The sequence below is a fragment of the Zea mays genome, chromosome 2 (assembly GCF_902167145.1).
Source record: "Zea mays cultivar B73 chromosome 2, Zm-B73-REFERENCE-NAM-5.0, whole genome shotgun sequence".
Taxonomy (NCBI): domain Eukaryota; kingdom Viridiplantae; phylum Streptophyta; class Magnoliopsida; order Poales; family Poaceae; genus Zea; species Zea mays.
Genome location: NC_050097.1, coordinates 15,769,022 through 15,780,159, shown reverse-complemented (window position 1 = coordinate 15,780,159; position 11,138 = coordinate 15,769,022). Strand labels below are relative to the sequence as shown.

The 11,138-nt window shown below is 48.5% G+C and overlaps 3 protein-coding genes across 3 annotated transcripts; all 3 read right to left on the bottom strand.

Moving 5' to 3' along the window:
- Window positions 1–366: 366 nt before the first annotated feature.
- Window positions 367–1,142, bottom strand: LOC100284649 (zinc finger, C3HC4 type family protein). The gene has a single exon (NM_001157544.2). It carries the CDS (start codon window positions 1,062–1,064, stop codon window positions 519–521), a length of 546 nt encoding a protein of 181 aa, NP_001151016.2. The 5' UTR covers window positions 1,065–1,142; the 3' UTR covers window positions 367–518.
- A 2,496-nt stretch (window positions 1,143–3,638) lies between these two features.
- On the bottom strand, window positions 3,639–5,898 carry LOC100501142 (uncharacterized). The gene is made up of 4 exons (NM_001365475.1): window positions 5,601–5,898; window positions 5,247–5,494; window positions 4,472–4,793; window positions 3,639–4,363 (listed from the first exon to the last, which is right to left on the bottom strand). The coding sequence occupies exons 1-4, from the start codon at window positions 5,826–5,828 to the stop codon at window positions 4,106–4,108; spliced, it is 1,056 nt and encodes a 351-aa protein (NP_001352404.1). The 5' UTR covers window positions 5,829–5,898; the 3' UTR covers window positions 3,639–4,105.
- A 3,199-nt stretch (window positions 5,899–9,097) lies between these two features.
- On the bottom strand, window positions 9,098–10,266 carry LOC100276647 (uncharacterized). Its single transcript, NM_001150384.2, has 3 exons — window positions 9,947–10,266; window positions 9,728–9,774; window positions 9,098–9,440 (listed from the first exon to the last, which is right to left on the bottom strand). Exons 1-3 carry the CDS (start codon window positions 10,170–10,172, stop codon window positions 9,414–9,416), a joined length of 300 nt encoding a protein of 99 aa, NP_001143856.2. The 5' UTR covers window positions 10,173–10,266; the 3' UTR covers window positions 9,098–9,413.
- Between the last annotated feature and the right edge of the window lie 872 nt (window positions 10,267–11,138).

The window sequence follows — 11,138 nt, the reverse complement described above, 5'->3', positions numbered from 1 at the left end:
AGTAGAAGAAAAATTGATAGTAGATGAAAAGTAGGTATAGAAAATTATATTTTATATTGTAGTGGGATATAGGGGGAATATTTAGGGGAAACCACTGCGGGAGATGAAAAAGTAGGGGATACACTATTGATGATGTGACCCAAAAAAGTGATATAGGGGAAAAATTTAGAGGAACCCGCTGCGGATAGCCTTATTCCCAAACCTAAATCGAGGTCCCAGCCACACAACACCGCCTCCCAATCCCCAATCCCTAGGCGAGCATGGAGTCATGGACGCCCCCTTCTGTTCCCTCGCATCGAGCAAGGCGAGCACGGACGCAGATAAGAGCATCAATCTTTTTGTAAGCCGAAAAGAGCAAGAATCTTAGTTCAGAGGGAAACGATCGATCCGCGCGAATACATGCATACACATTATTGCATCTTTCCGCTATAGACGATGGCGCATGTTTATCTATCTATCTGTCTGTCTGTCGAGACGTGCTAGCGCAGCAATTACTATACGGGAGGGAGACAGAAACCTCAGTCACCCCGGCGAGCGCCGAACGAACTCTGCACGTCGTCCCACGCCGTGGGCAACATGGGCGCGCGGCACAGCGGGCAGGTGGCCGCACCGTCGCCACTGCGGACCCAAGCATCGATGCAGGCGGCGTGAAACGCGTGCGAGCAGCCGCACAGCTCCACGACCGCCTGGAAATCTCCCTGTTCCAGACCCGCCAAGCAAATCGCGCAGACGGCCGCGCCCTCGGCGTCGCCTTCTGCGTCCAGCTGGACGTCCGCCGGCTGCGCAACCCGCCGCCGCCTGTACCGTGGAGCCGTGAGCGACCGCGTCACGGTCTCCCACAGCATCGCCTCCAGGAGGCGTTCCAAGTCAACATCGTTGACATGCTCGCCGACGCCGCCTAAAGCCTGTCCTGGCAGATGCACCTCGCCCTGGCACGGCGCGACGCCGAGGCGGTCCAGGATCACCCCGGCGATGAAGCGGAGGAGGTCGAGGAGGTCGCGCAGAAGCAGGAGGTTTCGCCGCAGAGGGAGCTCGTAGCTGTGGTCGAAGCTGGGGTTGCTCATCGGCGATACATACGCGGTAGGCTGTGGTAGCACATCACTGATGCCTGATCGAGCGCAGCCGCGTGCTGCTGCCTGCGTGGAATTCTTGCTTGCAACAGGCGCTTCTTTATAAGCTGCAACAACAGGCACATCAATAGCGGAGGTTGCGCGTTGCAGTCGCCAGTCGGTTGGGCTTAGAGATGGCAATGGGGACCCGATCCCCGATTCCCCGCGGGGAATTCCTCTATTAGGGGATGGGGATGGGGAAGTTTCTTCCCCACGGCGATGTAAATGGGGAAAAGTTCTCCCCCGACGGGTAAACGGGGACGGGGATGGGGAAGCATTCCCCATCCCCGTTCCCCGTGGGGACCCGTTAAACTTACATGTGACAATGTTTTGATGTAATAGTTAATGATAAAAGTAAAGAATTACCTTGTCAAGAGATCACCCGTTGTACAAATACATTAATTTTAATGTGCACATAATGAATTTTACATCTAACAATGTGTATAAGTGACAATATTTTACATTAATAACAAATGAAGTATGATTTAATTATAATTTAAGTGGGGATGGGGATCCCCGACGGGGATTTATCCCCGCGGGGAACGGGGATGGGGAAGAAATATCCCCCGCAAGCGTTCGTGGGGATCCCCGCGGGGAAATTTTTTTGTCACGGGGACGGGTTTGGGGAGCTAAAACCCGACGGGGAATTCTCCGTTGCCATCCCTAGTTGGGCTATAAGAGAGGAAGCAGCAATCGAGCGTTGTGGGCTTGTGGCCAAACAGTTGGCTTGGTGGTATTTTTCGAGCCCCAGCGTAATAGCGATTTGCGTGTGGTCGTTGCAGCAGCATCTGGACCACAAATGTCGTGGTAGCGGTACGTGAAGCGTGAACATCAGCGCATTATGGAACTTGATGACTACGTGTTGGTCACAAGTTGGAGGAGTTGGAGGTTGTAAAGAAGTCCATTTTTACCCTTTGTCTGCCTCATCAGCTCATCTAATTCAAAATTTTAGATAGGCTAGAAGCCTGCCCGTACCTTACCGTGGGAATTGCAAATAACTTGAAATAAATTTAGACTACGTATAATTACTTATATGAAGAAATAAACTATTATAAATTAATGTTAGTGGATGGGTGACACGATGACGTGAACAACTAAATACATATTAGTAGATCATGTGCACGCTGATGCGTATTACTACCTCCGTTATTAAATATTTGTGGCTAGCTAGTTTATTTTTAAACTATACCACAACAAATAAAAAAATGAAGGGAGTACATAATTGCAAATGCTAGTCGACTACAACACATTTAATAGTAGACAATTGGGTGGACAACTTGCATATCGACCTAAGCTCATAAAATCATTCAAATTATCAATGTGCCCTTTTCAAAAAGACTTTAATAACAATTTTGTCTTCTTTTAGTTAAAGTAACATAAATACTTGATAAAGCTATTAGCCACACAAACATCTTTAAGATTTTAAAAATTCCAAACAAATCTTGAAGATACATTTGCACATTCTAATCCAAAAAAACACTTAGACCTTATAAAAATATATTTTGAAGCTTCCAAAATTTAGATTCACTCTAAGAAAAAAGTAAAATTATCTTAAATTTTAAAAAGTTCCCAAAACATTCTAATTGATGTATAAACATGTTTTAAAATTTATGCTTGCATCTACGGAGCATGTCTATGACGAGGCATGCGGGCACGGGTGCAATCCAAACTAAATTGAGCAACTTATGCTTGCATCTACGGAGCCGCATCTGATGAGCCACAGGTTGCAGTGAGCCAAGCGCTGGAGAGAACCAATCACGTGGTTTACTGAAACATGCAACACTGATATACATGAACATCCTATGAGCCAAAAGGTGACAGGGGGCAAAGATTTCAATGACATTAAAAAAAATAAATGAAAAGATAAACTAGCTTTGTTTTACTAATGGAAAAAGAGTTCGACTTCAACCTCTTATAATAATGTATCGGTCCACACGAAAGTATAGGCCATGCTATGACAATCGTAACCAGTTGCGCAACAAAAAGTGCGACACCACACAAGAAAAAGTTCCACATTATTGTCAATTCCAGAAATTGACATTCATGGTCCCTATGAAAACAAACCATCCATGACATGTGCAAATTAATTCCCACAGCAAGTATGGGTCAACATTTCCTTTTGTTTCTACCTCATTGCAATGGCGCGCCTCCTTAAGGACTTGTTAGATTGCGTCTATATCGAAGATGGTTGGAGGGGATTAAATCACTCCCTAATAAAAATTGAGCAAAAGGGGATTTAATCTCCCATTCCTTGAATGGTGCTTTTTGCTGATTTTTCATGAAAACCCTATTTAGGACAAGACATACAAGTCATTATAGCATTCCTTAGAATGTCTTGATGATTCTAACATGGCGTTAACCATCCTAGTAGAGTCTGGTTCTTTTTTCCGCAATCCAATTGAATTGTGGCGAATAGAGAGGTGTCTTCTCATGAATGATCTCTTGTTCTTCACAGGATGAGTTGAATTCGTTTGAGAAATACTCTCCACCATGATCGGACCTAAAGATGTTTAATCTGCCTCTCAAATTGATTTTCAACTCCTGTCTTTTTTTCAATAACGTGACATACATTGTTTGTACTTCCATTACTTCTCTAAACAATTGGTGTTTGATACATATCTGAAAAGAGACCATATTTAGGTACATAACAAAAGTTATATACTTTTTATTCTCAGAAAAGTCTAATTAACTTAGAATTTGTAATGGATGGATCAACATCTATCAAAAGCAATGTTTTGTGGAAGCTTACATCTGTACTTTGTAATTAGCACAAGGAAATAGTAATAAGTTGGACAAAATCATCCTTACATCGGAATTTGTCAACCTAAACCTTGTCTGCATCTTCAGGGTGGACCCAACGTAATGTTAGGTGGGACCCGAAGGGAATCCAAGACTCCAGTCCAGAGGAGGATTTCAAAGATCCAGTTATTGGCAGATGCTCAAGAATACAAAAAGGTCTTCATTTTTTTTTCCCTGTCGTGGCCGGCGTAGTTCACTCACTCCAACGATCCTCCGGGCCTAAACCGGTCGAGGCAGCTGGCCGACTGGAGGCCCATGTTCCAGAACGCGTCGTAGTACTCCTGGTAAGTGAAGGGGCGGTAGGCCAGAGGGTGGCCGTCGTCCACCAGCGCGTCGGCCGGCGCGATCACCGCGTCCGGGGACGGGCAGTAGAACGTCGGCACCGAGATCCGCTCGCTCTCGCTGTTGACGATCACGCGGTGGAGCACGCTCTTGTACCGGTCGTTGCTCAGTGCCTGCATCCATGCATGCATCGGATACAATAGGCGACGACTTTGTTCAGCGAGCCCAGATTACGACGACAGCAAGAATCTCAGTTGCGACTGGAAGTGCATGCGCGTTACCTGCATCTGGTCTCCGATGTTGATGACCAGCGCGTTGGGCACGGGGTTGACGGCCACCCAGCGGCCGCCACGCTGCACCTGGAGGCCGGAGACGCCGTCCTGCAGCAGCAGCGTGATGGCATTGGGGTCCTTGTGGCCCGGCAGCCCGTAGGTGAGCTCCGGCTGCGGGCACGGCGGGTAGTAGTTCACCGCCATGTGCTGCGCGTGCCTCCCCATGGCCGCCACCATGTGGCTCCGCTCCAGGCCCAGGCTCTCCGATATGGCCTCCAGCAGCCTCAGCGCCAGCGCCCTGGCCTCCGTCGCGTAGGTGCCCACCACTTGCCTGTCAAAGCAAAGCAGCCACCACGCGTACGACTTGTCAATTTGCGATGCTGCTTGCTGCTGCATGCATGCGTCGAGCACTCGAGCTGAGCTGTATTTCTCGGCGACGGAATAACAGTTACCAGCATGGTCGACTTTCTGTGTGACAGTCGTTCGATCGTTTTTCTTTTTTTTTCATGCTTTTTCAGGAATGGTCAACGTCGAACATGTAAGTCGTTTCAAGTTTCGGTTTGACAAGTCCTTCCTTTTGAAAAGGAAAAAAAGAAAAGAAAAAAAAGCTGAGTTTGACAAAACAACCGTTCGAGTTGATTTGGTACGATCGGAGGACCGGAGACGAGAAAAATCAGAGAGCCGTAAAGTCAGCTTCACCGCAGAGAGAGACGCAGAGAGAGAGAGAGAGAGAGAGAGACGAAAGCAAATTGAGAGACGGATTGAGGGAGGATGGAACGGTCACCTGAAGGACGGCGGGTTTGACGGCCACTGGTCGACGAAGCTCTGGAGGGGGTAGCAATGCAGGCGCAGGAAGTCGCGCCAGTTGCTGACCTTCTCCGTGCGCACGTTGAAGCTGGTGGACAGCCGGATCGCCTTGTTGGGGTCGTCGGAGTAGCACTTGAGCCGCTCCGACTCCGGCAGGTGGAAGAACTCCCGCGCCACGCGCAGCATGCCCTCCACGACCGCCGCCGGGATGCCGTGGTTCGTCACCTGTCCACACGACACGCGCGCATTCACGTGCGCTAACCAGTGTCAGTCTGCTAGCTGGTTGGTTGGTTGTTTGTTCCATAAGGTCGTCGTACGACCCGTTACGTACCATGAAGAAGCCGTCGGATTCGCAGGCCTTGCCGATGGCCTCCACCACCTTACGGCGCTCCGGGCCGTTGAGCTTCTTGAGGTCGATGAGCGGGATCCCGGCGCCGGACTCGTTGTCGACATTGGCGAGGTCCGGGCGGTCTCCGACAGGCCTGATGTGGCTCGATGGGACCTTCCCGATCTGTGCAACGAGATCGGTAAGGAGAGGCTTGGAAATGGCTGGGGCCATGTTATACTATGTTCCTTGGGGCTGTGGACGCTCGATCGATCTTGGGGCTGCAGTGTTAGCTGTAGTTTAGTGCTGGCTGATAGCATGCTTCGTTTTGCCGCTCCTTTTATAGGCACCCAGGGAGGCGTCTTTGCAATATTATAGGAGTACTAGATTGACTGAACGGCCGAACCAAACCACATTGGTTTGTCGGAGTGTCGTAATGGAGCCGTGACCATTCGCTGTTGTATGTAGTACTACAGGAGCCAGGTCCGAGTTGTGGTTTTCGCGAGCGAAAACGACAGGGACAACACGTGATCACCTTCATCCCCAGCTCGTAAAAATGCCGCGTGGTTAATAATCTGGCAGCCTGGAGAACCCAAGCTTTCCAGCAGTCGGCTGCCGACCAGGTTATGTTGATTGCCGCTGGCGGCGCCGCCCGTGTTCTCCGTCTGCTAGAGCACTCGCTGCGCCTAGTACCCATGGCAACTACACGATGGTGGTCCGACACGAGGATGGCTCTACCCGACTAGAAGCGTGCTGGGCCGATCCGACCCGATAGTCATGTCACGCTTGGACCAGTCGTCTGGTCCACGGTGTAGACACGAGCGTAGCCCGTTTAAAGGGTAGATACGATAACAACCTGTTTGATTGACTGGTTTTGTAACAACCAGTCTATTTTTAGCTGATGATTCTATTATTATACGAGAGCATTTTAAATTGTGATATATATATTTATATGTGTATCCAAAATTGATTGTCTAATTATATATCTGAAATTATAAATATAATTAATTAAATCTAAAATAAGTTTAATTATTGCTTTTAAATCCTGAACTTTAGAGTGTTTTATTGGTTTAGGGGCCGGAGTCCAATACGACGAGCCTGTCGTACCTCCGATCCGACACGCCTCGTGTAAGAATAAACGTACCGAATCTAGACCGTGTCAGGCAGCCCATAGGCCAGGTTAACCTAGCACGATACTTAACCGTGCAGGACTCATAAACCTCGTGTCGGCCCCAGCTGTGCCCATGGCTGGTCGGCCCGTTGGACATATATAATGGCAACTGAGAGCCTCCATCCCGGGCGTGACGAGTGCCGACGGTCGCCGTCGTGCCGTGAACGTCATCGTGCAGTTAGCCAGCCCTTCGTCGGTGTAGGATCAGTCCGACACGCATGCAGTGTCGTGACCCGGCCCCCCTCCGAAGGTCCGCCACGCATCGCATCGCATACGAGGATGGAAATCTAGCCACGCCAGACGTTTACACATGCAAGCTCCACGGGTTATCAGCGTCGCCGTCCCGGAGGCACGGCGCCGACACGGCCGCATGTGCCGCGGCGGACGCGCCACCAGACCAGTCCCCCCCCCCCCTCGGTTGCGGCCAGTACCGGACGATAGCCAACAACCATTTTATTTTTCCGGTTCTGTGAATCGGCGCGCGTGCGAATCACATGGTTGTTGAGCGCCGAGAAAAATATCGGCGCCGCCCACGCATCGGCATCGTACGCTACACTACAGCCGCAAAGCGGAGCGGGTAGGGGCGCGCGGCCCGTCGACGTCGTTGCACCCTTGAGGACCTCACGTCGTCCATCGCCTCTCGCCTCTCGGGGTTAGCCTGTCGATTCGGTCGGCCATGGCTTGTCTCGCGATCACGATTCGATCTTTCGCGGCCCCCGCTCGGGGCCGGGGTCAGGGGGGCTATAGCCAAGCCTCGTCTTGATTGGAGCTTGACGCGGCGAGGACCCCGTCAAATCTGCCCTGGAGGTTGCTCTCGGCGGGCGGATCCAGGAGCTGAGTGCTGCGCTGCGCAATTTGGCATCTCGCGCTGGTGACGACCGGGGGAGATTGGCAGATTGCTTACCTGCTGATGACGTCGGAGATGCTGACCTGATGGCGTCAGTCCCAGTGACGTCTGCTCGGTGACCTCATTGGTGACAATTTTTTTTTCCTTCGACGTGGAGGCTAGTAGGCTACGTACGCGTGTGTGCAGAGGTACGCTACCAAATTCCAGGGCGTCCATTGCGGCGGTTTGACAAATTATTACGTACGACGGTAGTGGCGTGGTGCCGTGCGGCCGTGCCGGCGTTGCAAAAGTGAAAAAGGCTTCGAATGGTTCGGTCCATCGATTTGTTTATCGGCTGCGTGGCGGCGTTCTGCGTTCCACGCCGCCAAAAAAAGTAAAAATATTATTCCGTAGGATTATTCGTTGGTTTACTAGCCGGCCCTGTAGTGAATTCTGTACTCGCCGTATTCTCTCAGTTATCGCGTAGGATTTCCAGCTATGCGCTACTATCGATCGTGCTATCCATCGTCATCAACTTTTGCCCATGTTTATTTTAGTTTTTTGGAGCTTCTGGCCACCGAAAACTGATGTGGACTGCCAAACGCTCAGCTTTTCAGTCAGCTTTTATAAAATTCGTTTGGGTAAAAACCATTCAACATAAATATAAACACATAATCGGTTGAGTCGTTACAATAGTAGGAATCTGTCACTTTCTAGATCCTAAGTCCTATGGACACTTTTATCTTCCTCCGCACGTAATCCTAATAATACACAGATTCTCTACACAGTCAGATTCTCAGAAAAGCTGGTCAGAAAAAGCTGAACCAAATAGATCCTTTATCTACCCGAACACCTCCAGTACACAGTACTTAATGTCAATCTATAGTCTACATGCATTTCAGCATCATATCAACTTTCTATACACTTTTAGTGAAAACGAAACATGATATTTTATTTAAATATAAATTCATCTGAGTACATAACTAAGCTAATACAATTTACATAAATCATAAAACAAATAAAAATCTTTTTTAGAAAAAAACAAAAATTACTTAATTCATAAAAAAATTGATATACTAATGCTCCTCTTCGTCATCTTCCTCTTTCAACTTTTATGTTTCTTATTTGTCATCTAGTTTTAATTGCTTTATCAATTTTAATGCCATCTTATGAACTCTTTTCCTCTTTCAACTTTTAGTGAAGTAGCTCACTAGGGTGGTCACTGGCGCCTATAGCAACGACCCATAGAGGCCACGTGACCCGGCCTCCTGGTCTGTCGACCTCGTCACCGATAGAACTAGCGATGAAAACGGACGGAAACGGACGGAAAAACTCTTCTCCCGTTTCCGCTCCCGCAATTCTTCATCGGAAATGGGAGCGGGAGCGGAACAACCACGGGCGGAAACGGGTCCGGGTTATACCGGTTTACGGAAACGAACCAAAACGGCCGAAAATTAACCGAAAACGAACGGAAATTACCTCAACGGAAAAATTAACCGGAAAATAAGTCCACATCACCACATGATTACATGACCAGTTGACCACATAGCCATTGAACAACATGAAAATAAGTCCACAATAGTACATGAGCACATAACACAATTCCAAATCCAAGTATCCAACAAGTAAACTTACACTCACTCTGCCCACATAAATTCAGTCCATACACAATAACAATTAATAGAGTAATAGACTTATAGTCACACTCACACACCGACACACACATATGGACACAATATAAGGTCTTCATTCTTCAATGTCTTCATGACATCAAACACACATTTGTAAGATTTCTTCACAGCTCGCCATCTTCATTCATGAATTAGGAATCACTATCCCGGTCATGTTCCTACATTTTAGAATACATATGTATAAGTATTTGCAAATGATAGGTAGCAGCCTCGCAGGAAGCATCAAGTAGCAAGCAACCTGCAACAAGAAATGTATGTATGGGGCTGCAGCAAGCCAGCAAGCAGGAAGCAAAAGCACTAGCAGCAAGCAAGCATGTATGCTTGTGGGCTGAAAAGCATCAAGCAGCAAAGAAAGTAGGAACATGACATTGACAGTAAGGTAGCAAGCAACAATGTAGCAGCAATCAATAAGTTCTAGGCTTCTAGCAAGGTAGCAACAAATTACCTCATCATCCATCAAGTGGCTCGCATTAGGGGATAGAGGATTTGTCTCTGAGGGTTTTAGTTCAGCCACAATTGAAATAACACTTTTAGAATCTGACTGCAAGAAGCAGCAACGCCAAGCGCTAAATAGCTTGCTGCTAGTACTAGTACGTAGTACCTAGCAAGCAGGAAGCAGGAACCAAATACCTTGCTGCTAGTACTAGTACGTATTAGTAATTACCTGTAGGATGGAGACGCCTGTGCTGCTTCCTGCTTGCTGTCGTACGCCCGACCGACCGCTGATTCTTGCTTGCTGCTTCCTGCTTGCTGTGCCAGGCTGCCGGCGGAAGCACGTGCGAGTTGGCCGTCGACGAGTCGGCCGCTCGGCGGGGCTGAAGCCTGGGGATTGGAGTCGGCCGTCGGCGAGTCGGCCGCTCGGCGCCGGCGGGGCTGAAGCGGTGAAGCATGGGGTCTGGGGATTGGAGGTGTCCAGGCGTCCAGCCAGGCAGCCACCGAGGGAATGGGCTTAGGGTTAGCGTTCACGTGTGTGTGGAGAACTGGACGTGGAGTGGTGGGCTTGGCCGCTTTGGGCCCGACGAGTGAGTGGTGGTGGGCCTTAATCCTCGGGTTAAATCCGGGTTTAATCCGGAAATATCCCGATCAAATACGGGATCCCGATAATCCGAACGGAAAATAGCCTTTCCCGTTTCCGTCCCGATCCCGCTGACTCCTAACCCGTAACCCGTCCCGAACCCGCATTTTTCCGGAAATCTAGAAATGGGCGGATTGAATGTAGAAAATGGGTCGGGTCGGGACGGGATTTTTTCCGTCCATTTACAACCCTAGATAGAAGAAGAGCCGGGGTGGAAGGTTACAAGGCGAGTGCACCCGTCACTACAGTTGCAGAGGTGCCAAGGGGGTTTCCATTGGTAGTGGCGAAGATCGAATGGCCATGGCTACACACTATTGGGAAACGTGGGTGTGCGGGGAGGTAAAAAAAGTAGAGGGGAGGGGTGGTGAGCACCGACTCATGCTGCTGCCATGAACGTCTGCGACAAGTGTCATCCCCATAAGCGCACGTACAACCCTATTTAATACCTATCTTTTGAGGGGTATCTAAAGGGCTAAATGAAAAATAATACAAGAGACAAGTTCTTCACGAATAGTCTCGGTTTCTATACAAATTTTCATATATATCGTCTCTTAACTATATTTATAGTGTGACTCATTTGTAGTATATAATTTTTAAGTTGTCTCTTCTACTTGAAAAAACTATCAGGATGCTATAGATTGAACTTGCCCTAATGGAAGGGCTCGTTTGTTCTACGAATGTTCTATATCTCCACGAATCAACAGTAATGGTCGTCAACTAGCAACATAACTGAAAACAAACTAGAAGTTAAAATATATTTTTATGTCTTTTATTTATTAAA

Coding starts and splice junctions, on each gene's coding strand:
- LOC100284649 (NM_001157544.2), bottom strand. CDS start 1,064: ATGAGCAACCCCAGCTTCGACCACAGCTACGAGCTCCCTCTGCGGCGA.
- LOC100501142 (NM_001365475.1), bottom strand. CDS start 5,828: ATGGCCCCAGCCATTTCCAAGCCTCTCCTTACCGATCTCGTTGCACAG. Junction 5,495..5,600: donor AATCCGACGGCTTCTTCATG/GTACGTAACGGG, acceptor TCGTGTGGACAG/GTGACGAACCACGGCATCCC. Junction 4,364..4,471: donor ACATCGGAGACCAGATGCAG/GTAACGCGCATG, acceptor GCATGGATGCAG/GCACTGAGCAACGACCGGTA.
- LOC100276647 (NM_001150384.2), bottom strand. CDS start 10,172: ATGCTTCACCGCTTCAGCCCCGCCGGCGCCGAGCGGCCGACTCGCCGA. Junction 9,775..9,946: donor CAGGCGTCTCCATCCTACAG/GTAATTACTAAT, acceptor TAAAACCCTCAG/AGACAAATCCTCTATCCCCT. Junction 9,441..9,727: donor GCCACTTGATGGATGATGAG/GTAATTTGTTGC, acceptor TCTAAAATGTAG/GAACATGACCGGGATAGTGA.